This window comes from Typopeltis vanoorti, chromosome 4, assembly GCF_054136105.1.
Source record: "Typopeltis vanoorti isolate ZY-2024b chromosome 4, IOZ_Tvanoo_1.0, whole genome shotgun sequence".
Taxonomy (NCBI): domain Eukaryota; kingdom Metazoa; phylum Arthropoda; class Arachnida; order Uropygi; family Thelyphonidae; genus Typopeltis; species Typopeltis vanoorti.
In genome coordinates, this window is record NC_143552.1 from 86,465,390 (window position 1) to 86,490,865 (window position 25,476).

Consider the following 25,476-nt stretch of genomic DNA (forward strand, 5'->3'; position numbering starts at 1 on the left):
TCTTCTTTGCACTCTTTTCTTCTCTATCTTCTAAGAACCTTGGAGACCAAATCTGTACATAGTAGTTCAAGTGCAGTTATGTCAAGACCTTTCTAAGAGGCAAAATGACCTCCTTATCCTTATATGTTTGTTTCAACATTGCAGTTATCCTCTTAGTTGTATTTGCAATTTTTATAGTTTGACCTTTGAACTTCAGTTTCTTATCTACCATAATCCCAAAATCCCTAGCCTCATTATTTTCTTGTAGTATAATCCCACCATTATAATATGTCTTTAGAAATGTCATCATGCCAAAATGCATAACTTTACACTTTCTGACATTGAACTGATAGCCATTATTATTTGTTCACACTTCTAGCCTATTCAAATCATTCTGTAAGTACCATATATCAGTAGCAGTTGTGATTGTCCTACCTATCTTTGCATCATCAGCAAACAGTTGAACATATTCTGTCAGCTCATTCCCATTATCATTAATGTATAGATTGAACAACAGTGGTCCAAGGACTGATCGCTGTAGTACATCATTGGTTACTTAAATCTTCTAGATTCCCATGTTCCATATACCGCTTTTTAATACCTATCCTTCAGCAAGTCACTTATCCAAGTCATTAATTTATATTCAAATTCCATATTCTCCAGTTTATGCAACAACCTTGCATTACATGCAAGGTTGTTGCATAAACTGGAGAATATGGAATCAAATGCCCTAACAAAGGTCCAACAGTATTATAGCACATTTATTTCTTTAATCCTACTCAACTGTAACATTAGCATAAAATATGAGCACATTACTTAAACAATGCCTCCCTGTAGTAAACCCATGCTGTTCTTTGCAAAGTGCTGCTTATTTGTGAACCCATTTTTGTATGCAAGTTCTTACTAACCTCTCTAAAATCTTCACCATCACTACAGAGATACTGTTAAGTCGGTAGTTGGACACATTGGTTTTTACACTACCCTTGTGCATTTGAACTATCATGTATTCTCTCCAGTCCAGTTGGATCTTACTTGAACTGATACTAAAGTTATACCAACATGTGAGGGTCCAAGCCAGTTTGGCTAAACATTTCTTTAGCATATGTGCTGATGTCCCATTTGGCTCTATTGTTGAATTGATATTCTGGTTATGCAACTGCTCTTGAACTTTGTTCCCATGCATTTCTATCTCTTCATCCAGTGTAATGGTAGTACTGTGCACCATGTTACGTATGCCTGATTGATAGATCTTAGCGGCATCATCATCGTATATTACGCTTTTGCGCAGGCCTATACATTTTACCGTGTAAGCTTCCATAACCAATAATCTCATGGAATAGGTTGGTTTCTCTTTATTCCCAGTAGTATCCCATGTCTGTCAAAGCATGTGTTAAACGAGACCGGTTTGCCTGCTTTGTGGGAGGAAAAATCCCAGGATAAACTGGGAAAAAAACCCTGCTGTCCATGCCCAAGCCCAGCTAACTTAGCCATGGCTGAGGAAGATCCTTAAGCTCCTCATGTCGTTGACGGGAATTGAATCTAGGACACTCCTTCCCCAGGCATATGGTTGTGGAGCGCATAGCCACTCGGCTAACCACGTGGACAGATCTTAGCGTAAGTACACAATATTTGAAAAATTTTATCTGCTTCTGACTCCAGGTTCCTCTCTGTATTGCAATGTCAGACTTCTTCAATCCAATGTTAGACCTAAAGTGAGGTTTTACTGATGTTGTCTGGCATCTGTTTTTAACCTGTTCTCTACTATATGTTAAGTCTTAAGTGCTGGGAGGAATTCATGTTGGATGCTTTGGTAAATTTACCAAAGTTTTGGAGACTATAATTTTAAGACCTTAAAGCCTGACTTCTCTGAATTAACTTTATGGTTATCCAACCCATACAGGGTACCATGTAAGGACATTTACTGCTATGGGCCTATCACGTTTATAATTGTGCTCTGATGATGCTGATTGGAAAATCAGCAAAATGTTAATGAGTTTAATAAATATATATTTTTTTCCTTTCTATTGGTGTAGTTTATACCATTAAACATTATTATGAATCATCTCTGACACCTAAGCCTTTCTGTGTATAGGAAAGGATTAAAAATACTACTTAATTCTTCTAGTATTTTCTATTTTCAGGGAGTACAATATGAAACTTGTAATACACACAAAGGCAAAACAAAACTATGTGAAATCTGTGGGTGGCCTGAAAGGTTCTTGCCCTTGACCATAAATGGCAACGCTGTCAGCAAGATTTTTTTTTTCTAAGTTGGTACCTCTGTCATGAACATCCATGTGAAACTGCAGATCATTTTATCAAGTAATTTGTTTTATACAGCTGTCGGAAGCCAAATTGTTGTCTGTATCCTTTGAAATGGATAAAATTGAGTATCATGCGGTTATAAAATTCTTTGTAAAAGAAGGTTTAACACCAAAAGAAATTCGTTCAAAGTTCATAATAGTTTATAGGCACACTTCTCCTTCATTTTTGACAATTAAGAAATGGGCTGCTGAGATTAAACACGGCCGTACCAGCCTTGAAGATGATCCATATGATAGACGTCCCAAATCTGTAACAACATCAGAAATCATTGATCACGATATGGTATTGGATGACCGGCGAGTCAAAGTACGTGAAATTGCTGAGACTATAGGCATTTCAAAAGAAGGTGTAGGATATATTTTGCATGAAGAATTGCAAATGAAAAAGCTTTGTGCAAGATGGGTGCCATGCAGATCAAAAATGCACTCGCATGAAAATCTCTGAACAGTACTTGGAGCGTTTTAACAACAATAAAACTAATTTTGTGCATCGATTTATTACTATGGATGAGACTTGGATTCACAGTAAACAGTAGTCAAAACAGTGGATAGAAGCCAGTTGTTCAGCATTGAAGAAGACAAGGTCATGGCATCAGTGTTTTGGGATGATAAAGGCATTTTGTTTATTATTATCTTGAAAAGGGTAAAACAACAACCAGGGAATATTGTTCTGATCTTTTAACCAGACTAGATGAAAAAATTCGTAAGAAAAGACCTGGTTTGCAGAAGAAAAAAATCATCTTTCATCAGGATAATGCACCTGCCCACAAAGGTTTGTTTTGGCAAAGGGAAAATTAAGGGATCTACACTATGAATTGTTGGCACATCCATCCTATTCCCCAGATTTGGCTCCCTCTGACTTCGATCTCTTCCCAAAACTAAACTCTTCCTTATCAGCATTTTTCTTTGAATCAAGAGGTTATAATAAATTTAGTTTAATCCTTTATCTAAGTGTGAGCAAACACAGTTTGCGCCTGAAAGTATCTTCAGGACTGGGGTAAGGTGGTTCAACACCGGGCAACCCGTTACAAAGGTGGAGCAAGCTGACATCACTCCTGTCTCAGTATCTCCCATAATGCAAAACACATCCCCTTGCTGATATGCATAATGTTATGCATTAAGGGAAGGGCCACTACCCAGACTAGTTTCGACCTTTATTGAGGTCTCTTCAGTGGGAGTCAAGCCCAAGTGGAGATACCAGGCAGAAGCATTAGCAAGCTCATCTCTACCTATAGGAGTTGGGCCTGGCTCCCACTGAAGATACCTCAATAAAAGTCGAAACTAGTCTGGGTAGTGGCCCTTCCCTTAACATAACATTATACATATCCGTAAGGAGATGTGTTTTGCATTATGGAAGATACTGAGATAGGAGTGATGTCAGCTTGCTCCACCTTTGCAATGAGTTTCCCAGTGTTGTACTACCTTACCCAAGTCCTGAAGATACTTTTAGGTGCAAACTGTGTTTGCTCACACTTGGATAAAGGATTAAACTAAATTTATTATAGTCTAATCAAGTGAAAAAAAAGAAACTTTCAGAATCAAGAGGTGATTGCAGCTGTAGAGGGGTATTTTGGAGATCTTACTGATAACCACTACAGGGACGAGATAATGGTGCTGGAGCATCTCTGTAATAAATGCATTAGTCTTAAGGTAGATTATGTTGAAAAATAAAAATAATTTTTAATTATAAATTTGTTTGTTTTGTTAGGCCGAGAACTTTTCAGACCACCCAAGTACATGGACAAAAAACTAGAGTCCTTACTGGTGGAGGGGGAGGAGGGGAGGGGGAAGACATCATGTGTGGGCACATGTTGGCACATGTTGGCAAGTTGACCAAAAAATGATTGAGAATGAAAAAGCTAAAATACTCTTGGATTTCAAAATCTTATTTCTAAACCTCTCAAAGTTTGTGCTATGTAATTAAGGCCACAAAAACATGGGATAGCACAAACTTTGAGAGGTTTAGAAATAAGACAAAACAAGCATATTGGAGACATCAACAAGAACAGAGAGGACAGTTCAGGGTTGGTATTCCATTTCTCCAACACTTATCACAATTTTGAATGTGATAAGAGCTCCATTCCGTACTTAGAAGAAGACTTCAGCTCCTGCAACATCAAAGAGGCTACAGTGGTAATCCATTCATAAAGTACCCTAAACAGATAAACAGATATCAAGGGATGATTCTGTGTGACATTTGGAAGTCACTCATCAGATCTCCAAACACATCGGAGTTTAATTTTTCCACAAACTATTGGGTGTATCTGCTGAACAATGACTGACCATGTACCAGAATCCACACGCCACATGTTTCTATTGTACTTGTGTAGAGATTGCCATCTTTTTTTTTTTTTTTTTTTCAGCATATGTACAATGCCCAATTTTTTGTGAAATATGGTGCAATGAAGAGAAATGTAGATAACGACCTGTGTGGGTCGGCTTACAATACACACTAAGAAAAATGCATTTGTCTGCTTGTTTCGTAATTAAAATGTCTAGAAAAGATAATTTTCCTTCATTCTCAAGTTCTAAGGTGAATTTGATTTTATGGTGGAAGGAGTTAATAGATACCAGAAAATCATATATCTCAACTACACTGTGTTTCCATATTATGAATATGTCGTCTACATATCGCCACCAAATTGACAGTTTAGGATTTGTAGATAACAAGACATCATTTTCAAACTTTTATATTTCTATGTTCATCCAGACCCAGATGAAGCCACTAGTGTACGTGTTGAAACTAGTAGGTGACAGGTTGTATTAAATCTTTACGACCAATAAACCCAGTGTTAGCTCTTTTTATTACATTAGTTTTGTGGTCGAAAATAACATACTCATCATTAGCACTATTCTGTAAAAAGCCACGATAAAGTCCTTTCAGTCAAGATATTTGAATCAAGTCTCTCTCTTTTTATGAAAGTGATATGTAGTGAATGGCATGCATTTACTAGTGTGAATGTATTTTATTCTTTCAACAAACAATAATTTCTTTAATCTTTCATGCTCATTATTAATGAAAACTAGGAATTAATTGAAATTAGACTTATTCAAATGAAATTTAGTATTTATGTGCAAAAATTAGCCATTGTTTTCTAGTCTTACCATATGCTATGTATTGATTTAATTATTCAGTAATTAATAATTTTTTTTCTAGGTGAGGCTAAGCGACGATCATTATCTATTGACAGCAATAACAGCAGTGATTCTAAAAAGTGTGTGAAAAGACAAAAATTTCACACTCCTGCATCACCAGTAAGTTTTTTTTTCAAGTTATAAATGAAAAGTTTATTTATATTCAGCTAAAACAGGTAATTTTATTACCTGTTTTTGCTTATTATCAAAGAAAAAAGTATTATTTTATATTTTCAAAATTAATTTTGTTATAAATTATTGCATGACTAATGGGTATTTAAGCATGCATATATTCAACTGTACAGCTACATATTTAATACAAGCCTCCACTCCTAATAAATAGCCTTGTCTGTCGTTACTTAAATATCATTTTAGCACAATTATTCCATTCTTAGAATATTTTCCTAACTGGTAAACTAGCTGGCGTCCAGAAACATTACATTTTTGGATGGAGTGAAGGATAATATATTCATCTTAAAATTTTTGCTCTATCAGCATATTACGAAAAGACACACTACACTTCTATTCAGTGAGTAACAGTGCTCTCCCATAATATTTATAGTTGGTTTTAGGAAGCCATAACTCTTAATTAGTATGTTGGAGCCTTCGCAGGATTCAGGTTGACATGTAAAAAAGGTTTAGGCTGGCAAATATTCATGTTCATTGTTTTTACACCATAGAGTCTGAACACCCCACAAGAATAAAATAAACATGATAATTTATTAAGTTGCAGTTATTTTGATGGATTTCAAATGGCACCCTTGAAGCACAGAAATGCTTATAGCACATTGGTGCCTTATACAGGCAAGGATTAAAGAAAAGGAACCTTTTGATATTTTTCTTGAAAATTTGTAGGTTGTAGTTGGTGAACACTGAGGAAATCTTTCCAGAGAATAGAGGCAGATGGATTGTAAGAGGAAGAGGAGAAGCAGGCTCACTGTGCTTGCAGTTGAACTGTAAAAAGGATGTTGGGTAATGGCTGCCCATAATTAATCAGGCTTAGTAGAATATAATGGAATAATTGATATCAGTTCATCAGAACAGCACCCCATGGAACTAACTATAGAAAAGATGAAAGGCCGAAACAGACCATCTGTGAAATGAGATAGCCTTGAAGTGAATCACTGAGAGAGTAATGATTAATCAGCCAAACTGCTTCCCTCTGGAGACAATATCAAGAACTTTCAGGGAAGTTTTTGGTGCACCACCAAAAATTGTTTATCATCAAAAGTAAGGGAAGGTGAATTTGAATTTTTTAGAGGGAAAAAAAAAGTCCAGACTTTGTTTTGATAGTATTGAAGGTGACCAGGTTTCCTTGCTGCATTGATAAATGGTATGAAGGTTTGTGTTTAAAGTATACTGGTTCTTGATGCTTGGGATGTTTCTGCAATGCAAATTTTGTCAAATGAGTAGGAGGAAGAGAGGAAGGCCATTGCTATAGGTAGAGTTATTGGACATTCCTGCATTAGTGGAGAAATTCAAAGAGAGTAAACCATCCATCATGACATGCAGTGATATACCAGAGAGAGAGAGAGAGAGAAAGAAATTTGGCTATCCAGTTACTGTGAGTAGAAGAATAGGCGATTTAATGAGTAAGCCTTGTTGCCAAACATGATCAAATGCTGTGGATATGTCAAGAGCAATAGCATTGGTACTTCCAAGCTTTATCTGATGAATATCCACAACAGATCTCTAACTATACATTATCCACAGCAGATCTAGTCTACATCCAGCAATGTAGACTAGATCTGCTGTGGATCTAGAGTGGTGGAATCCATACCAGTGGTCACTGATTAACTGGTGGTAAAAAAAAAAGTGAAAAGGGGAAAAAAATATGCTTACTTTGATGTCATGTCATTGATAGATGGCAGTTGAGCATAAAAGAGTGCATAGATGATGCAAGTTGGATGTTAGTTTTAGAGCACATATTTCTGATGAAAGACAACAGAAGGCATGTGACACACTGGTTCTATAGTAGAATGAAAGAAACTTTCATTCTACTATAACAGATGTTATGGCCCCCTTGGGGTCATAACATCTGTTATAGTAGAATTAAACTCACTGCAAGGGGTGAGTTTAATGCATCAAAATCAGGTTTGGATTTGCTGATAGGCATTTTGCATTTGATGTATATACACTGCTTGAAAAGAAGTATACTGATGCCCCAATTGGCAAGGTGCATTGTGCCATGTAACGAGTCGTGTTGGTAGCTGGTGTCAACTGGAGAAACATGATGCTCCCAAGTCAGTGCAACTGTGTCTGGGTGAAATGGCTGTGAGAAGAAAATTGATGGAGTTTGAAAGAAGCATTGTAATAAGAGCCATACTGGGCCTATCTGTTCAGCAAATTGTTGACAAATTGGGCCATCCCAAGTCAATAATCAGTGATACCATACTGAGATGGAAGCACAGGGAGTCAACTGCAAGTGTCGCCCACAGTGGACCCACCACACTCACTGAATGTGACCATAGCTTGTTATGAAGGATAGTATGTAAAAACCACCATTCATCTGCCAAAATGTTGAATGCAGAAAAACATTCATAACTGAGACTCGCAACATCTGTCATGTTTTACCATCATTTTATATTTTGGTTTAAGCCAATAAGAATACAATTTGGTTGGCTAAATCCCAAATTGCCAGCCCATCAGATGGGTATAGTAGATGCCCAGTGAATGTCTCTTACCAGACTGTATCCCTAACTATGACATTTGGAAATGGTGATATGATGGTATTGTTCCTGTTTTCCTGGTTTGGCCTTGGAACCTCTGTTTGTAATGCTACGAACATTGAACTCCAAGAGGTATCTGAACATTCCGAACAGTGCAATGCTTTCTACTTTGGGCGTTTCAATGGAACTGACCATTGTCTCTTTCAGCAAGACAATGCATCATAAGGCTGCTGTAACTGCATGGTTTATGGACATCAAAGTCACCACACTTGATTGGCCTCCATAGAGCCCTGATCTCAACTGGAGTGTCAGTTGGGTTCAAGGGATATCCACTTCACAATAATCTGGGATTTCATTACAGTTTACAGGAAGAATGGTCTAAAATCCCATTGATCATTATCATACACTTGTGGAAAATATGCCCATAGGATTGCTGTAGTCATTGCAGCAAAAGATCCTACATCTTATTATGGTAGGTGCCATGGCTGTTTGTTCTTCACACTATGGTGTCCATTGACTTCTTTCCAAGCTGTGTATTATAGGCTAAGAATGTTATGGGAACTCTTGTTTGAAGCCATTTATGGTATGCTGACTTTGTTTTTTTTTCATATGCCTCTGTGTGTTTACTGTTCCATTGTCAATTGTCATGTAGTACCAAAGGCCATGAGATTGAGCATTTGAAGAAACAGTGGAGGAGAGAAGCTTGCACTGATTATTGTATAAATTACTGAGAAGAGAGTTGTCCTCTTCATTTACGAGGTGGTATCAAAAGGTTTTGAGAATGAGAAATTACTTTATTTATCTATGTTTACACACTATCACCTTCAAAATAGTCCCCTTGCATAGCAATACAGCACTCGCAGCGTTCCTGCCACTTCTGGAATGTGTCCTGGAAGTCTTCTTTTCGAAGCGTGTCAAGCACCTTCTGTAATTCGTGCTGGATCTCCGCAGCGGTGTCAAAACGGTGACCTTTGAGCTGGATCTTCATCTTCGGGAAGAGGATGAAGTCCGCAGGAGCCAAATCTGGCGAGTAGGGTGGGTGTAGAAGTGAGATCATGTTGTTTCCGGTGAGAAACTCACGTGTGAGGAGAGCTCGGTGACAGGGTGCATTGTCGTCATGGAGCATCCAGTTTTCCGCGTGCCATACATCCAGTCGCTTTTGCCAAATGTCCTCACTCAGATGCCTTAAAACCTGGTAGTAGAGCTCATATTGATGGTCTGGCTCCTGGGGACGAATTCACGATGCACAATGCCGCGAATGTAGAAAAAGACGATGAGCATGCACTTGGTCGAGCGCCTTTTTCGGTCGTGGAGATGATGGACTCTTCCACTGTGAAGACCGTTGCTTCTTCTCAGGGTCGCACCCATACACCCAAGTTTCTGAATGTTGAAAGTTTATTTTTCACTTGGTTAGAGTATAATAAATTTAGTTTAATCCTTTATTCAAGTGTGAGCAAACAAAGTTTGCGCCTGAAAGTATCTTCAGGACTGGGGTAAGGTGGTACAACACCAGGGCAACTCCTTGCAAAGGTGGAGCAATCTATCAACACTCCTATCTCAGTATCTCCTATAATGCAAAACACATCTTGCGGATATGTCTAATGTTATGCATTAAGGGAAGGGCCAGCTTGCTCCACCTTTGCAAGGAGTTTCCCTGGTGTTGTACCACCTTACCCCAGTCCTGAAGATACTTTCAGGTGCAAACTTTGTTTGCTCACACTTGGATAAAGGATTAAACTAAATTTATTATACTCTAACCAAGTGAAAAATAAACTTTCAACATCTTTCTCTAAATCCAGAGTAATTTATTAAAAAAGGGTGGCACACCATTTGGCAACTCCTATAGGTAGAGATGACCTGCTAATGCTTCTGCCTGGTATCTCCACTAGGGCTTGGCTCCCACTGAAGAGACCTCAATAAAGGTCGAAACTAGTCTGGGTAGTGGCCCTTCCCTTAAAGCATAACATTAGACATATCCACAAGGAGATGTGTTTTGCATTATAGGAGATACTGAGATAGGAGTGTTGGTAGCTTCCTCCACCTTTGCAAGGAGTTGGCCTGGTGTTGTACCACCTTACCCCAGTACTGAAGATACTTTCAAGCGCAAACTTTGTTTGCTCACACTTGGATAAAGGATTAAACTATTATTATTATTTCACCCAAGTTTCGTCACCGGTAATGATCCTCGACATGAAGGACGAGTCATCCACGGTACGCTGACGGAGTTCTTGGCAGACTTCAACACTGTGTTCCTTCTGCTTCTGGGTCAGCAGCCTGGGGACGAACTTGGCAGTAACACAGTACATGTTCAGATCACACGTGAGGATTGCCTGGACTGTTCTGTATGACACATCAACAACGGCAGCAATGTTGTGGAGTGTTCTTCGACGACCTTCATGCACAAGTTGCCGAATGGTTTTGACATTTTCAGGAGTTGAGCTCGTTGAAGGTCCTCCTGATCTCTCATTGTCTTCCAGTGATGTTCTTCCGCTCTTGAAGTGCGCATGTCACTCAAAACACCTCGAACGACTCATTGCAGCATTGGCGTAAACTTGCCGAATCATGTCAAATGTCTCTGTGGTAAATTTGACCAGTTTCACACAGAATTTCACATTCGCTCTTTGTTCTAACTTGCTGTCCATGATGAAATCGCAGAAATGGTAATGCACGTGGTCAGAATAGCACTAGCTGCACAGCTCCCGATGTACACAGGCTGATGTCTTTTGGCACACTGACTTATGAAGGTTGGTGCTCCCTGTGATTGTGCATGCAGCCTTGTGCTGCCATCTGTTGGCATGTTACAAAACTAGTGTCGAAACTTTTTGATACCATCTCGTGCATCTGGATGGCAAACTATTTAAGAAAAGATCAAGAGAGTGGAGATAGTTATCTAGTATTCTGGTTGATAGTTGAACAGTGTACGTTAGATCATAGCTTGCAGCAAATAACTCTTTCACATTTCTTTCTGTTTGATATTTGGAATTTAAAATTGAAGTGGATATGTGGACAGTAACCAACAAAGATGATTTCACTATCTAATAGTTGGACTGCAGATAATCAATCTTCAAAGGCAACTAATCAAAGAGAGAGCAGAGTGATTTTCAGAATTTTCATAGTACTAGTGCATAGAAAACAAGAAATCATTATGCTGGGGGGGGGGGGAAGAATTCTAGAATTGTCATTTTGGCACAGAACATTAAATCACACAAATTCACAAATACTGTCCTTTTTTGGACAGTATTTGTGTATTTGGACAGAAGAAATCATACAGATAGTATAGACAGTCTGGAATACTGAACTATATATTATCTAGACTAGGGGTTCTCAACCTTTTCCAGTGGCATACCACTATATTTAATTCAAGATATTATATGTACCAGTAAGCAAATCTGTTTCCGTACCACCCGGCAGTGGCTCACTTACCACCAGTGGTATGCGTACCATAGGTTGAAAATCCCTGATTTAGACTATCTCTTGAGTTAAGTCAGAAATAGAGACTAATTATCTATAAGTGATGATGTGTATCATTTAGATTATTTAGTGCAGGATTTCTCAAACTATTCCTACGATGGAATGGAACACTTCACAAATCCTGAAATTTTAATGGAACACCTTGTTTAGAGTCAATTGCATCACAAAAATGTGATAGCTCGCACTACAGGCATGCCAGGCTGCAGCGCATTGCATTGACCTTGCTTGTAACAGCACGTTTCCTAGAATAGATACCTCCGTACTTCACTTGCACTCAGAGGTGTCAACAACCGTGGGTGACTGTCAGCCAGTGGTTGAGTCAAGGCCAGCGTGCGCTGCCCTTAATAGCACAATCTGCACCAAAATGAGGAGCGTCTGATTTTCAAACATGTTTGAACTTGTCATAGCATTTAAAACCATTCCAGGCTCATATTAATTTTGATAGTGTTTCATGGAACACCAGTGTTTTTTTTTAAATTTAGTATTATTATTATTCTTTTATGGCAGTTTTTTAACCACACCAATACTATAATTGTTTGTTCTGTTCATGGTTGATTTTGGTGATTAGTTGAAAGAAAGTGAGTGTGGAGGGGAAGGGAGGAGGACATAAGTAGGATCCTTGAACCTTCCATCCTTCTCAAACTTCTCTCCATTGTTACAGCAAGATTACACATTAGCTGGTTCAAGAAATTTCCTGTTATGTTATCATCAGGTTTTGGTCATTTACTATCTGGTGGCTGGCCAGTAGAAGTGTTTTTTCCTTGAATGGAAAGGTTTTGGTTCACTACAGTATATCTGTAATGCCCTTGAAAGATATGACTCACACTGTATGAAAAAGGGGAAGGGGATATAGAAACCCTAACTGAAGATAGGAGTTGATTTATATATATATATATATATATATCATCATCATCAAATTCCTGCCATGTACCCTCAAGGGGTGTACAGGATATGATAGCACTACATGAAAAAATTACATCATGACTAACTTCCTACCTACAATTTTCCTCCAAATCAGTCTGTTACTTGTCAAGACTCCAACATTATCAGATCTTATATTTCTATCGTCTAAGGCACGTTGTACCGTATCAATCCACCTATATCTTGGTCTTCCTCTGGGTCGTTTCGCTGCCAACCTGGCAGAGAACACTTTTTTGCTAATCTTTCTTCGCCCATTCTGTTTAAGTGACCATACCACCTGAGATTAGCTCTGCTAACACATTCCTGGATGCTGACAATGTTAAGTTCTTTCCTAATATCCTCGTTTTTAATATGATATTGCCATTGATGCCATCTGTTAATGCCCATAATCTTTCTCAGGACTCTCATATCTGCGTTCTCTAGTATTTGGTCATGTGTTTTACTTCTGACCCAGCTCTCAGATAAATAAGTTAAAACTGGTTTGAACACTGTCTTGTATACAGCTAATTTAGTGTTCTGACTAATTTCTCTCTTATTCCATATGAATTTATTCAAATGACTTCCCACCATACCAGCTTTGCTGATTCTGTTGTCTATTTCTATATTTAATTTACCATCTTCAATAAAAATCGTGCCTAAGTAACTGAAATGTTTTATTTGTTCCACAGGTTCTCCATTCACAACACAGTTGACATTTTCAATGATTCTGCTTATTTTCATTGTCTTTGTCTTTCTATTGCTGACCTTCATACCATGTCTATTACAACAGCTATTCAATTTAGTCAGAGAATCTTGCAGACTTGTAGCGGATTTATTTAGAAGTATAACATCATCCACATATAGCAAAGAGCTGACATTAACTTCTCCAATTTTGATATCATGTTTAATACCACTTTCCTTCATAATGTGATCCATATAGATAATGAATAACAGAGGGGATAATGTACATCCTTGTCTCACACCAGATTTACCATTAAACCATCTTCCTGTACTTCCTTCAATTCTAACTGCTGACTTACAACTGAAATAAAGACTAAGTATTGCTTGATATAATGCCCTATTGACACCATAAAACTGTAGCGTATTGAATAGCTTCTCTCTTGGCACCTTGTCATATGCCTTTTCCAAATTGACAAAACTTAAATACAGATCTTTGTTATATTCCCATGCTCTATTGACTATTTGTCGTAAACTGAAAATCTGATCCTGACAGCCTCTGTTTTGCCTGAATCCAGCTTGTTTGTTCTTCACCCAGCTTTTCTTCCACAATTCTTCTCAATCGTTTCTCAAGTATACTTGCATAGATCTTGCCAGGAACACTTAGTAGGGAAATACCTCTGTAATTCTCACACTCAGTTTTATTTCCCTTTTTATATATGGGTACTATGAGAGCTCTACTCCAATCATCGGGAATTCGTCCCTCTGTCCAGGCTTTCTGAACTATGCAGTGCAGCCATTGTAAGAATTTTATACCACCATACTTCAGCATTTCTGGTCAAATATCATCTACTCCTGCTGCCTTTCCACATTTTAAGCCTTTGATGGCTTTTTCTACTTCAAGTATGGATATATATTCCTGACTGCATGTCTGGTCAGTGTTTTTTACCACGGCGCTATCATCACTGCTTGTTTCATTTAGCAGTTTTTCAAAGTAATTACTCCATACTTCAAGGATATCTTTTTCTTCTGTTTTCATGTCACCTTTATCATCTCTAACTCCTTTTACAGCACTCTTTCCTCCATTCCTAAGCTTCTTCAACAACCTTCAGAATATTTTGCCACTGTCTTGATATTTATTTTCTATGTTCTTGCCAAAGTCCTTCCATGACTATTGCTTAGCTAGTTTTACACAGTGTTTAGCTTTCTTACATTTGTCTCTGTATTCTCTAAGAGCACAAGCTGATTTATTTGCCAGGAACTTTTGATATGCTTTCTTCTTTTTCTTCACTGCCTGTTTAACTTCCAGTGTCCACCATGGAGTTCTAATTTTTCTATCCTTGCTGACAACTTCACCACATGCCTCTCTAGCTGAATCAATCAGGGCTTTCTTCAAGGCTTGCCACTGAATCTCCAAGGTTTGATTCCTGTTCTCAAACTCTTTCATTTTTTCTTCAATAATCTTTGTGTATTTTAGTCTATAGTTCACATCTAAGAGTTGCTCAACTTTTATTCGCTTTAAAACTTTTTACATGTTATTCTTTTCAATATGAAATTCAATTTTATCCTGCTCAAGACTAAATAGTGATCACTTCGAATTTCAAATCCTCTGTACACTCTGGTGTCTTGCACCAGGGAGAAAACATCACTATCAATAATAACGTAGTCAATGAGACTTTTCTTATTCCTTGTCTCTTGTCTCCATGTGAATTTGTGCACATTTTTATGTTGGAACATGGTGTTAGTAATAACCAGTCCATGTCCTGAGCAGAAATCCAACAGATATTTACCATTATTATTAGCTTTGCTCTTTTCTCCAAATTTTCCCAAAATATTTTTGTATGTCTCACAATCATTTCCTACTCTGCTATTTAGATTCCCAACAAGGACTTTTACTTTTTCTTTTCAAGAAAACTTTTACTTTTTCATTGTGTCAGTTGCTTTTTCTAAAGCATCAAAAAATTCCTCCACTTCCACCTTAGTAGAACTGTCTGTGGGACCATAGGCACAAATAAGTCTCATTGTCCAGTTCCCCATTCTCATATTTGCCCAATATATATATATTGACTCAGTTACTTTTGATACATTTAGAAAGATATTTAATGACTAAAAAACCGAGAATTAATTAAAAGCTTTAATGATAAAAAACACAACTAGTTTCGACTTTTTACAGCCTTCATCAGGTATATCTTTTTAGGAAGAGGAAACATTAATAAAACTGAAGATACTAAAAAACTGAGAAGCACAGATAAATTGCAGTACATAATTGAAATAAAAAACATTGTATTAACATTCAAGTTGTTCTATTTTACGTGCCATTGTTCGTTGTATGCATGATAGAAGACTCTCGAGAACGCCAGTACGAATAACAGCAGTATGACTGTCTGGATGTTATAGCTTACATTGTTGTATAAATGTTCAGGATTAGGGACGATCTCCCTGGATTCCACTATATTTCTTTGAAATTCATCATGGCAGCAGAAAATGTTTTCAGGTCTATCCCAGGAAATTGATGACCTCATGATGAAAATCATCATGAGGATCGTTAGAGAAGAGAATATGGCTGTATAAGGCACTGGCATGTGATCTTTTATGGGAGGCATCTCTTTTATGTTCCTCCATAAAAGAGACATCTCCCATAAAAGATCAATAGACTTATTAGTTTGACCATAATAAGGAACATTACAGTCACACCATAGTTTATATACGTCATGATATTTCAAATTGTGATGCTTAGGATGGCTTATAAGAGATCGGATTTTTGGAAGTGTAGTGAATAACGTCCTGATGTTGTACTTCTTTTAAGGTAGCATCTCAATCCCATACACAGTTCAGTCTCCCAAAAATTGGTTAAAGTCATTAAGAAGTACAACATCAGGACGTTATTCACTACACTTCCAAAAATCTGATCTTTTATAAGCCATCCTAAGCCTAAGCATCACAATCTGAAATATCCTGGTGTATATAAATAAACTATGGTGTGACTGTAATGTTCCTTATTATGGTCAAACTAATAAGTCTATTGAACTTTGTATGGAGGAACATAAAAGAGACATCTCCTATAAAAGATCACATGCCAGTGCCTTATCCAGCCATATTCTCTTCTCTAACAATCCTCATGATGATTTTTCAAGGTCACTCAATTTCCTGGGATAGATCTGAAAACATTTTCTGCTGCTGTGATGAATTTAAAAGAAAGATAGTGGAATCCAGGGAGATCATCCTTAATCCTGAACATTTAAACAACAATTTAAGCTATAATATCCCTGATAGCCATACTGCTGTTATTCGTACTGGCATTCTCGAGAGTCTTCTATCATGCATACAACGAACAATGGCACGTAAAATAGAACAACTTGAATGTTAATACAATGTTTTTTATTTCAATTATGTACTGCAATTTATCTGTGCTTCTCAGTTTTTTAGAATCTTCAGTTTTATTAATGTTTCCTCTTCCTAAAAAGATATACCTGATGAAGGCTGTAAAAAGCCGAAACTAGTTGTGTTTTTTATCATTAAAGCTTTTAATTAATTCTCGGGTTTTTAGTCATTAAATATCTGCCTAAATATATATATATATATATATATATGTATTTATCCCACACATGAAAGATAGGAGAACCTATAGCACATTAGTGCTTTGTGTGAGGTGCAGGTAAGGATTGAGAATAAGAATATTGACATTTTTCTTGAAGAGCTGGAGGTTGAAGCTGTTGAAGTTGAAACACATTATGAGGAATTTTATCCAGAGGACAGAGGTAGATGGAAAAAAGGCTGAAGAAGAGAAGCACATCCGATGTGTTTGCAGTTGTTCTGAAAAAAAAGACATTGGGCAGTTGCTGCAGTTTTAAGAGGCCCAACAGTAAGTGAAATAATGATGTTTGCCAATTGTCCATGAAAGTACCTGTAGAATAGATACAGCGCTGGAACATTACATCTATGTGTGTGTGTGTGTGTGAGAGAGAAAGATTGAAGTAAGCCTGTGAGGGAAGGGGTCATCAATGAGTCGAATTGCTCTATGAGGGTGGTCTGAAAAGTTCTCAGCCTAACAATGAACAAACAAATTTATAATTTCAAAATTATTTTTATTTTTCAACATAATCTCCCTTAAGACTAATACATTTATTCCAGTGATGCTCCAGTGATGCTGATTAAATAAATAAGGAATAAATGTATTCCTCATTTATTTATTTCACTTAAGTGAAATAAATAAATGAAGAATATGATAATGGCATATGCAAATTACCCCTCTACAGTTGCAATCATCTCTTCATTCGAAGAAAAATGCTGACCAGCGAGGAAGAGTTGTAGTTTTGGGAAGAGATAGAAGTTAGAGGGAGCCAAATCTGGGGAATAGGGTGGATGTTCCAACAATTCATAGTGCAGTCCCTTAATTTTCCCATTGCCAAAACACCTTTGTGGGCAGGTGCATTGTCCTGATGAAAGATGATTTTTTTCTTCTGCAACCCGGGCCGTTTCTCACAAATTTTTTCATCTAATCTGGTTAAAAGATCGGAATAATATTCCCTGGTTATTGTTTTATCCTTTTCAAGATAATTAATAAACAAAATGGCCATTGGGCGGCCCATACATAAGCATTGTGATACTGCAGCACTCCCAAGGAAAAAATGAAAAAATTAAATTTTGTTTGTGTTTATAAATAATAACAATGCTTACAACATTATATAAATGCAGTTCAACATGTTAAAAGTTACAGCTTAAGTTTCGACATTGATTGAATAGTTAATAATTGGAATTGTTCAATTAACACTTTAGATTACAAAACAAATACACTGCGATCTAATGCAGTGCCCATATTATTACATTCAACCGATTGCAGCCAGACTTGCCAATATTTGTTTGTGCTTCTCATTTGCACGTAACTAGTGAATCTGACACTGCTCTTTGGGCAGTGTATAGTATGCTTGCATGCGTTATTTCTGTGAGATACGAAAGGCTGAATTATTTCTTGCAATCTTATTTTATTTTGTTAAAATAGCATATAATTATTTATTTATTATAGATACAAGGCTGAATTATGACGAGTGTCACTGTTGAAAATATGAAAAGAATTATATTGTTTGAAGTATGGTTACACGAAACAAATACGCTGCGATCTAACGCAGTGTGAGAGTGATCACGTCATTTGCAGGTAGACTCGCCAATATTCGTTTATGCTTGACACTGCTCTTTGGACAGTGTATCGTATACTTGCGCTTGTTATTTCTGTGAGATACGAAACTTTTATTATTGGCGTTTGTTCGTTGTGAGGGCGAAATATTTTTAATAAAGCAATTTTTTAACATATAAATTTATTTATTAATAAATTGGTTACTGATTAGGAAAAAAAGAATTTTTTTAACATTTTAGTTTGTATGTGCAGCACCCCCCACTTAAAATTTTTACCGGCCATCACTGAAAATGCTTTTAGCATCCTAAAACACCTTTCCTGCTGATAGAAGACACTTGGTCTTCTTTAGCACCGAACAACCAGCTTCTGTCCACTGTTTTGACTACTGTTTGGATTCTGGTGTGTAATGGTGAATCCAAGTCTCAGCCATAGTAATAAATTGATGCACAAAACTTGGTTGTGCATCAATTTATTATTCAGAACTTGGTTGATTATGCTAGAGGGGACATCAAAATCTTTGAGGCGTTGAAGTGGGGGCATGATCCAAAAAAGGTTTGGAACTAGTGGCTTAGAAGGAATGATAAAGGTGACATGAGAACTATAGATAATGATATCATTGATGTATGGAGTAATCACTTCAAAAGATTGCTAAATGAAATAAGCAATGATATGATAGAAAACATTCAGCAGGCATGCAATCAGTAATACATACCTATACTTGAAATTGCAAAAAGCCATCACAAACCTGAAATGTGGGAAGGGAGCTGGAGTAGATGATATTCAACCAGAAATGCACAAATATGGAGGTATAAAAGTTTTACAGTGGTTGCACTGCATAAATCAGAAGGCCAGGACTGATAGTTGAATTCTTGATGATTGGGATAGAGCTCTCATAGTACCCATCTGTAAAAAAGGGAAATAAAACTGAATGCGAGAATTACAGAAGGATATCCCTACTGAATGTTTCTGGTAACATTTATGCAAGTAGGACCGGCACATAGTATTTTTCTTGTGTGTGCGATTAATGTTCAGCGCCTTTCCAAAAAAGTTTTTTTTGAATAAAGTGTGAATAAAATGAACAGGAAACAAAAAACACATGAAAACCACTTTACAGTATAATGTTACCTATGGATTAGTCCTACTTATACAAATTTTTTCAAGTTATATAAATTTTTAAAATAATATAAAACAGTAATATAAAGTTAAGAGATTTATTCAAATATTCTTTACATTAATTTTGCTAAAAGGGACTCATCTGGCTTTCATTTTAGCAAAATCCTAGAATGTTTTGCATTGGACTCGAGAGTTCGCTGATTATTTTGTGTCGCTGACGCCACCCTAACAGCCCGCTAATATCATCATCATTAGTGTTCTGTCTCTTGACAGGTCCAATTGTATAACTCAGCAGATTCTCTTCCCCCAATTTCCTCTGTCTCTTGCTTCCTCCTTCATTTCTCATTATATCATCAAGCTTCGTTAGTCGTCTTCTTTCTCGTGGTCGCTTTCCTTCGATTTTCCCTTCTATCATTCTTTTCAGTAGGCTGTCTCCTCTTAATACATGTCCTATCCAGTTATGCTTTCTTCTTCTTATGGTCTTTAGTAAATTCCTTTCTTCTTCAACTCTTTGTAATATTTCTTCATTGGTGATTTTTTCAGTCCACTTTATTTTCTCCATTCTTCTCCATAACCACATTTCAAATGCCTCCAACATTTTAGCTTCTTTCTTACTAATTGTCCATGTTTCTGACCCATATAAGGTCATACTCCAAATATAGCACTTAATAAGCCTTTTCTTTAGAATTTTATTCATTTTATTAATAAACAAATTTTTCTTGCTATAAAAGGCATATTTTCCTTTGTTAATTCTTTCTTTTATTTCCATGTCACATTTTCCATTTTCTTGTATTATACTACCAAGGTATTTTGTCTCACTTGCTCTACACTTTCTTCATTCATCATCACCTTGATACTTCCTGGTTTCCTGGAGACTCTCATCACTTTGGTTTTCTTTGTGTTAATTTTCATACCATATTTCTTGCATATATTTTCAAATTTTTGCATTAAGTGCTGTAGTTCATCTTCGGTATTAACTAATATTGCTTGATCATCTGCAAATGAAATATTTTGTATTGTTCTTCCTCCAATAGTGATTCCTCCTTCCTCTTCATAAAATGCTTCTTTTATCATTTTTTCTGCAAATATATTGAAGAGCGTTGGTGACAGGCAGCATCCCTGTCTTACACCTTTGCCAATCACACATTTTTTAGTTTTTCCTACTTTTGTCTTTATTATGGCTGTCTGGTTCATATATAATTCAGCTATTAACCTTAGGTCTCTCCAATCTAATCCTATTTTGCGTAATATTTCCATCAGATTTTCCCATTTCACCATGTCAAATGCTTTTTCAAGGTCGATGAAACAAATAGAAACTTCTTTATGTACTTCTATATTCCTTTTGCATATGGTCCTCATTATTCCAATTGCATCTCTGGTTCCTCTGTCTTTTCTAAATCCAAATTGATCATCCCCAGAAAATACTCTACTCTATTATACAATCTTTGATTTAATATTCTTAGCAGTACTTTAGAGGCATGTGAGAGTATGCTTATAGGTCTGTAGTCACTGCACTTAGCAGGATTGCTTTTCTTTTCAATTGGTATAAGAATACTCTCTGTGAAATCTTTAGGCCATACTCCTGTTTTGTAAATGAGGTTGCAGAGTTTCCATGTTTCTGTTATACCTTTGTTCTCCAGTTGTTTTAAGATTTCACTAGGTATTCCATCCATTCCTTCCATCTTTCCACTTTTTAATTCCTTAATTGCTGTTTCTACTTCTCTCTTTAGTATTTCAGGACCTCTTTCTTCTGTTGAGATTTCATTTTGCTCTTTCAATTCAATTTTTGTTGGTCTTTCATTTTTTGCATAAAGTTCTTCGATGTATTCCTTCCATCTTTCGCCCTGTTTTTCAATATCATAAATCAGTTTTCCTTGCTTATCTTCTAATGACAGATTTCTTATGCTTTTTTTGATATTTGTAATTTCTTTTGCTTTTTCAAACATTTTTTCATATTGCCCCCTTTTTTTCCATTTCTTCAATTTCTTTACATTCTGTTTTTAACCATTCCTCTCTTGCTTTATCAGTTTCTCTTCTCAGTTCATTATTTAATACTTTGTATTTTCTTCTTCCCTCTTCAGTGTTTACATTTTTCCATCTTCTTCTTTCTTCTATTTTTCTTATAATTTCATTTGTAATCCATGGCTTTTTAATTCTTTTCCCTTCCATAAAACCTATCTCTTCAGCAGCTGTTTCATATATCAAGTTTTTCAGTTGATTCCATTTTGCATTAACATCCATAGTTTCTTCAGATATATTCTCTTTGTTCCTTATTTTATTTTCCTGTTCTTCTCTGAATTTCCTACCTGCATCTCCTTTGAGTTTTTCTAGGTTCCACCTTTTCTTGCTTTTACCTTTGTTTATTTTCTTATATTGTATTCTTAATTCCATAATAAGCAAATTATGGTCTGAGTCAATATCCGCTCCTGGATATGTTGATATCCTTTTTACACTGTTTCTGTACCTGTTTTGTATTAACATATAATCAATCTGGTATCTTGCGATATCACCTGGCATTTTCCATGTATATCTTCTTCTCTTTGGAAGTTTAAACCAAGTATTACCAATGATTAGTTTGTGTCTTTTACAAAACTCTATAAGTCTTTCACCTCTCTCATTCCTTTTTCCAAGGCCATATCCTCCTGTTATTCTCTTCTCTACCTTTTCACCTACCACCGCATTTGTCTCCCATCCAGATGGTACATCTTTTAGTTCTGTCTTCTTCCATTATCTCTTCTATTTGATTATATATCTCTTCTATTTCATTTTCATCATGGTCACTTGTGGGCATATATATCTGTATAATCATTATCTCCACAGGCTTTGCTTTCAGTTTAATCATAATCACCCTGTCACTTTTATATATTATTTTTTCTACTAAATTTTTAACCTTTTCATTCAAAACAAATGCTACTCCATTTTCCCCCCATGTTCTACAGGAATATATAATTCTATAACCATCACTTTCAAAATCTCCTATATCTTCCCATCTGACTTCATTTAGACCAACCACATCCAGTTTATTCCTCTCCATGTCTTTCTTCAAGTTCTCTAATTTACCAGCTCTTAACATTGTTCTTTCATTCCAAGTTTGACATTCAAGACAGGCTCGAATGTCGAGAAGAATGAGTTATCAGTAGTATGCCGACTTTTAGGGCCTGACCACATGCATCCGATCTGATTAAAATTAGGATACGGCCCTTACACGGAAATCAACAATTAATCATAAGTTGATTTATGATACATCAAAAAATAAAGAACTATTTTAGGTATATTTTTGTAAATTTTAATCAGAAATTACAGTGATATAATCGGGTCCAGGATACAATTTCAGAATTTATTTGTTTGTTTCTGAGAAGATCTGAAGGGGCCCGAACGGAAGACGACATACATTCATAATTATATGCACCATTCTGTACCATTCGTTGTCCATTTAAACTCTTATCTCATATTTTTTGATATCTTTTAGGCACCGTTTCTTCTGCGGTGCCTGTGTGTATATTGCACACTTCGCACACGCCACCAGCCTGGTCTGTATGCAAGTATATTTGAGAAATGGCTATAAAGGATTGTGGAAGGGTAGCTTGGTGAAGCTAGATTCAGGCCACATAGGTGTTGTCAGTATCAGATTTTAACTTTAAGACAAATAGTTGAGAAATCATGAGAATATAACAAGGATCTGTATTTAAATTTTGTAGATTTGGAAAAAGCACATGAAAGTGCCAAGAGAAAAGCTATTCAAAACATTACAGTTATATGATGTAAATGGGATATTATATCAAGCACTACTTAGTCTATTTGAATTGCAAGTCAGCAGTTAGAATTGATGAAGGTACAGGAAAATGGTGTGATGTTAAATCAGGTAATCAACAAGAATGTACATTATCTCTTTTCTTATTCATTATCTATATGGATCACATGAAGGAAAGTGGTATTAAACCTGATGTCAAAATTGGAGATGTTAATCTCAGCTCCTTATTTTATATAGATGTTATACATTTAAATAAATCCAGTACAACTCTGCAGGATTCCCCGATTAAATTGAATAGCTGGTGTAATAACTTCGGTGTGAAAATCAGCAATAAAAAGACAGAAAATAGACAGAAACATTGAAAATATCAGCTGTCTCCTGATTGGAGAATCTTTAGAATAAGTAAAACATTTTAGCTATGCAGTCACAATTTTTAGTAAAGATGGCAAATTAAATATGGAAATAGACAACAGAATTAGCAAAGCTGGTATGGTAGGAAGTCAGCTGAATAAATTTATATGGAGTAAGAGAGAACTTAGTTTGCTGTATACACAACAGTGCTCAAACCAATTTTAACTTATGGCTCTGAGAGCTGAGTTAGGATAAAAGACTGGGGACCACTCATATGTGAGTTCCAAGAAAGGTTAGGAAGTGAACAAATGGCATCAATGGCATTATCATATTAAAAATGAAAATATTTGGAAAGAGCTTGACATTGTTAGCATTCAGGAATTTGTTATCAGAGCTAATATCAGGTAGTACAGCCACTTAAATAGAATGAGAGAGGAATGATTAGTAAAAGAAGTGTTGTTTGCCAGGCTGGCAGGAAAAAGACCCATAGGAAGATCAATATCTAGGTGTACTGCTACAGTAAAAAGTGATTTAGAAGACAGAAATATAAGATCTGTTAATATTGGCATCTTGACAGATGACTGTCGATTAGAAGTTAGTAATGATATAACTTTTTATGTGGTACCATCATAATATCCTGTAATGAGAGTGAAAATGTGATGCAAGATTTGAAAGTCAAGTTGGTTAAGATGAGGCAAGATATGAAATGGATGTGAACAAAGTTAAGAGAATTTGAGATATGTATGAAAGAGTGAAAATGATGAAAACAAATAATAATACTATAAGAGATGTAATGAAAGACCTGTGAGTGGCATATGGTGATTCAATTATTTTAAAGGTATGTTGGATGAGAGGATGCACAAGGTTTGTTTTCCTAGAGGTAGAATGAGTAGAGTGCTTAAGACATTGAATATGAGAAGTAAGCGAGCAAAAGAGTTGTAGCTGTTATAGGGACAAATGACTTGACTTGATTGGGAACAAAGAACGTGTTAGATTGGATATCAGGAGGATGTTGAGATGAATAAAAGATAATAGTGTGATAGGAAAGGCAGTAAGTGTATTGCCCAGGTATGACAGTGGTGAGATGAGGCGGAGAGCAAGGATTATGAATGATATGTTAGCAGAAATGTGTGAGGAGAAAGGAGTGCAGATTAAGATCACTTGGAGAGACTGCTGCTGGAAGGTAGAGAAGTGAGTGAGAATGAATCAGATCAAGTGAGAAGCGATGTGGAAGAATGGGAAAGTAAGACAGGAGAGATTGAAGAGGTGGTTATGAATGGAAGAAGTGAGCAGCATGAGTATAGAGAATGAGAGAGCAGGTGTGCAAGCCAGACAGGGAAACACGGAGCCTCAGGTGGACAGAGGGAACACAACATGAGAAAGGTTGATGCTCCAAGAGGATGTGTGTGTGTGTGTGTGTAGACAAAAAGGGAAGGGGATAACCTGGAATGAAGGGAAAACAGTTGGATTTGAAGAAGGTTCTAAGATGAATAAGAAGAAAAAGAAATGGCTCGAGTTAAGCATGGAGAAATCATAAAATAATTGGTATCAGTGGAACTAGCTGTAGATCCAGGAATGAGCTGTTATGTTTGTATACAAATGCTAGAAGTGTAAGAAACAAGACAAATGAAATGGTTGCATTAATTGAGTCTTTTAATCCAAAAATTGTTGGAATAAGTGACACTGTTGGATGAGGATGACATCCTGACAGAAATAGAGATGGAAGAGTATGTGATGTGTTTCGTGAAGATAGAAAGGGTAAAAAGTAGGGGGAGTGTTATTGATGATAGAGAAAGAGTTATGTCCATACAAAGAGAGATGAATGAGGGAAATAGTGCCAGTGGTTTTGAGGCATTATGGTGTGATACAGAAGTGAATAGAATGAAATATTTGCTCGGATGTTGTTATAGACATGGTAATGTGGAATGTAGTGACTATGAAATATATATAGCCAAGCAAATGAGAAAAGAGTGA

General features: G+C 36.4%; 1 protein-coding gene across 1 annotated transcript in view; it reads left to right on the top strand.

Moving 5' to 3' along the window:
• The window catches only part of LOC150107476 (uncharacterized), a 574,892-nt gene that overhangs the window by 102,196 nt on the left and 447,220 nt on the right, over positions 1-25,476 (top strand). Inside the window, exon 5 of the mRNA XM_090392109.1 lies at positions 5,461-5,558. Coding sequence (XP_090248235.1) covers positions 5,461-5,558 — 98 coding nt within the window. The remainder of the gene's footprint in view (positions 1-5,460; positions 5,559-25,476) is intronic.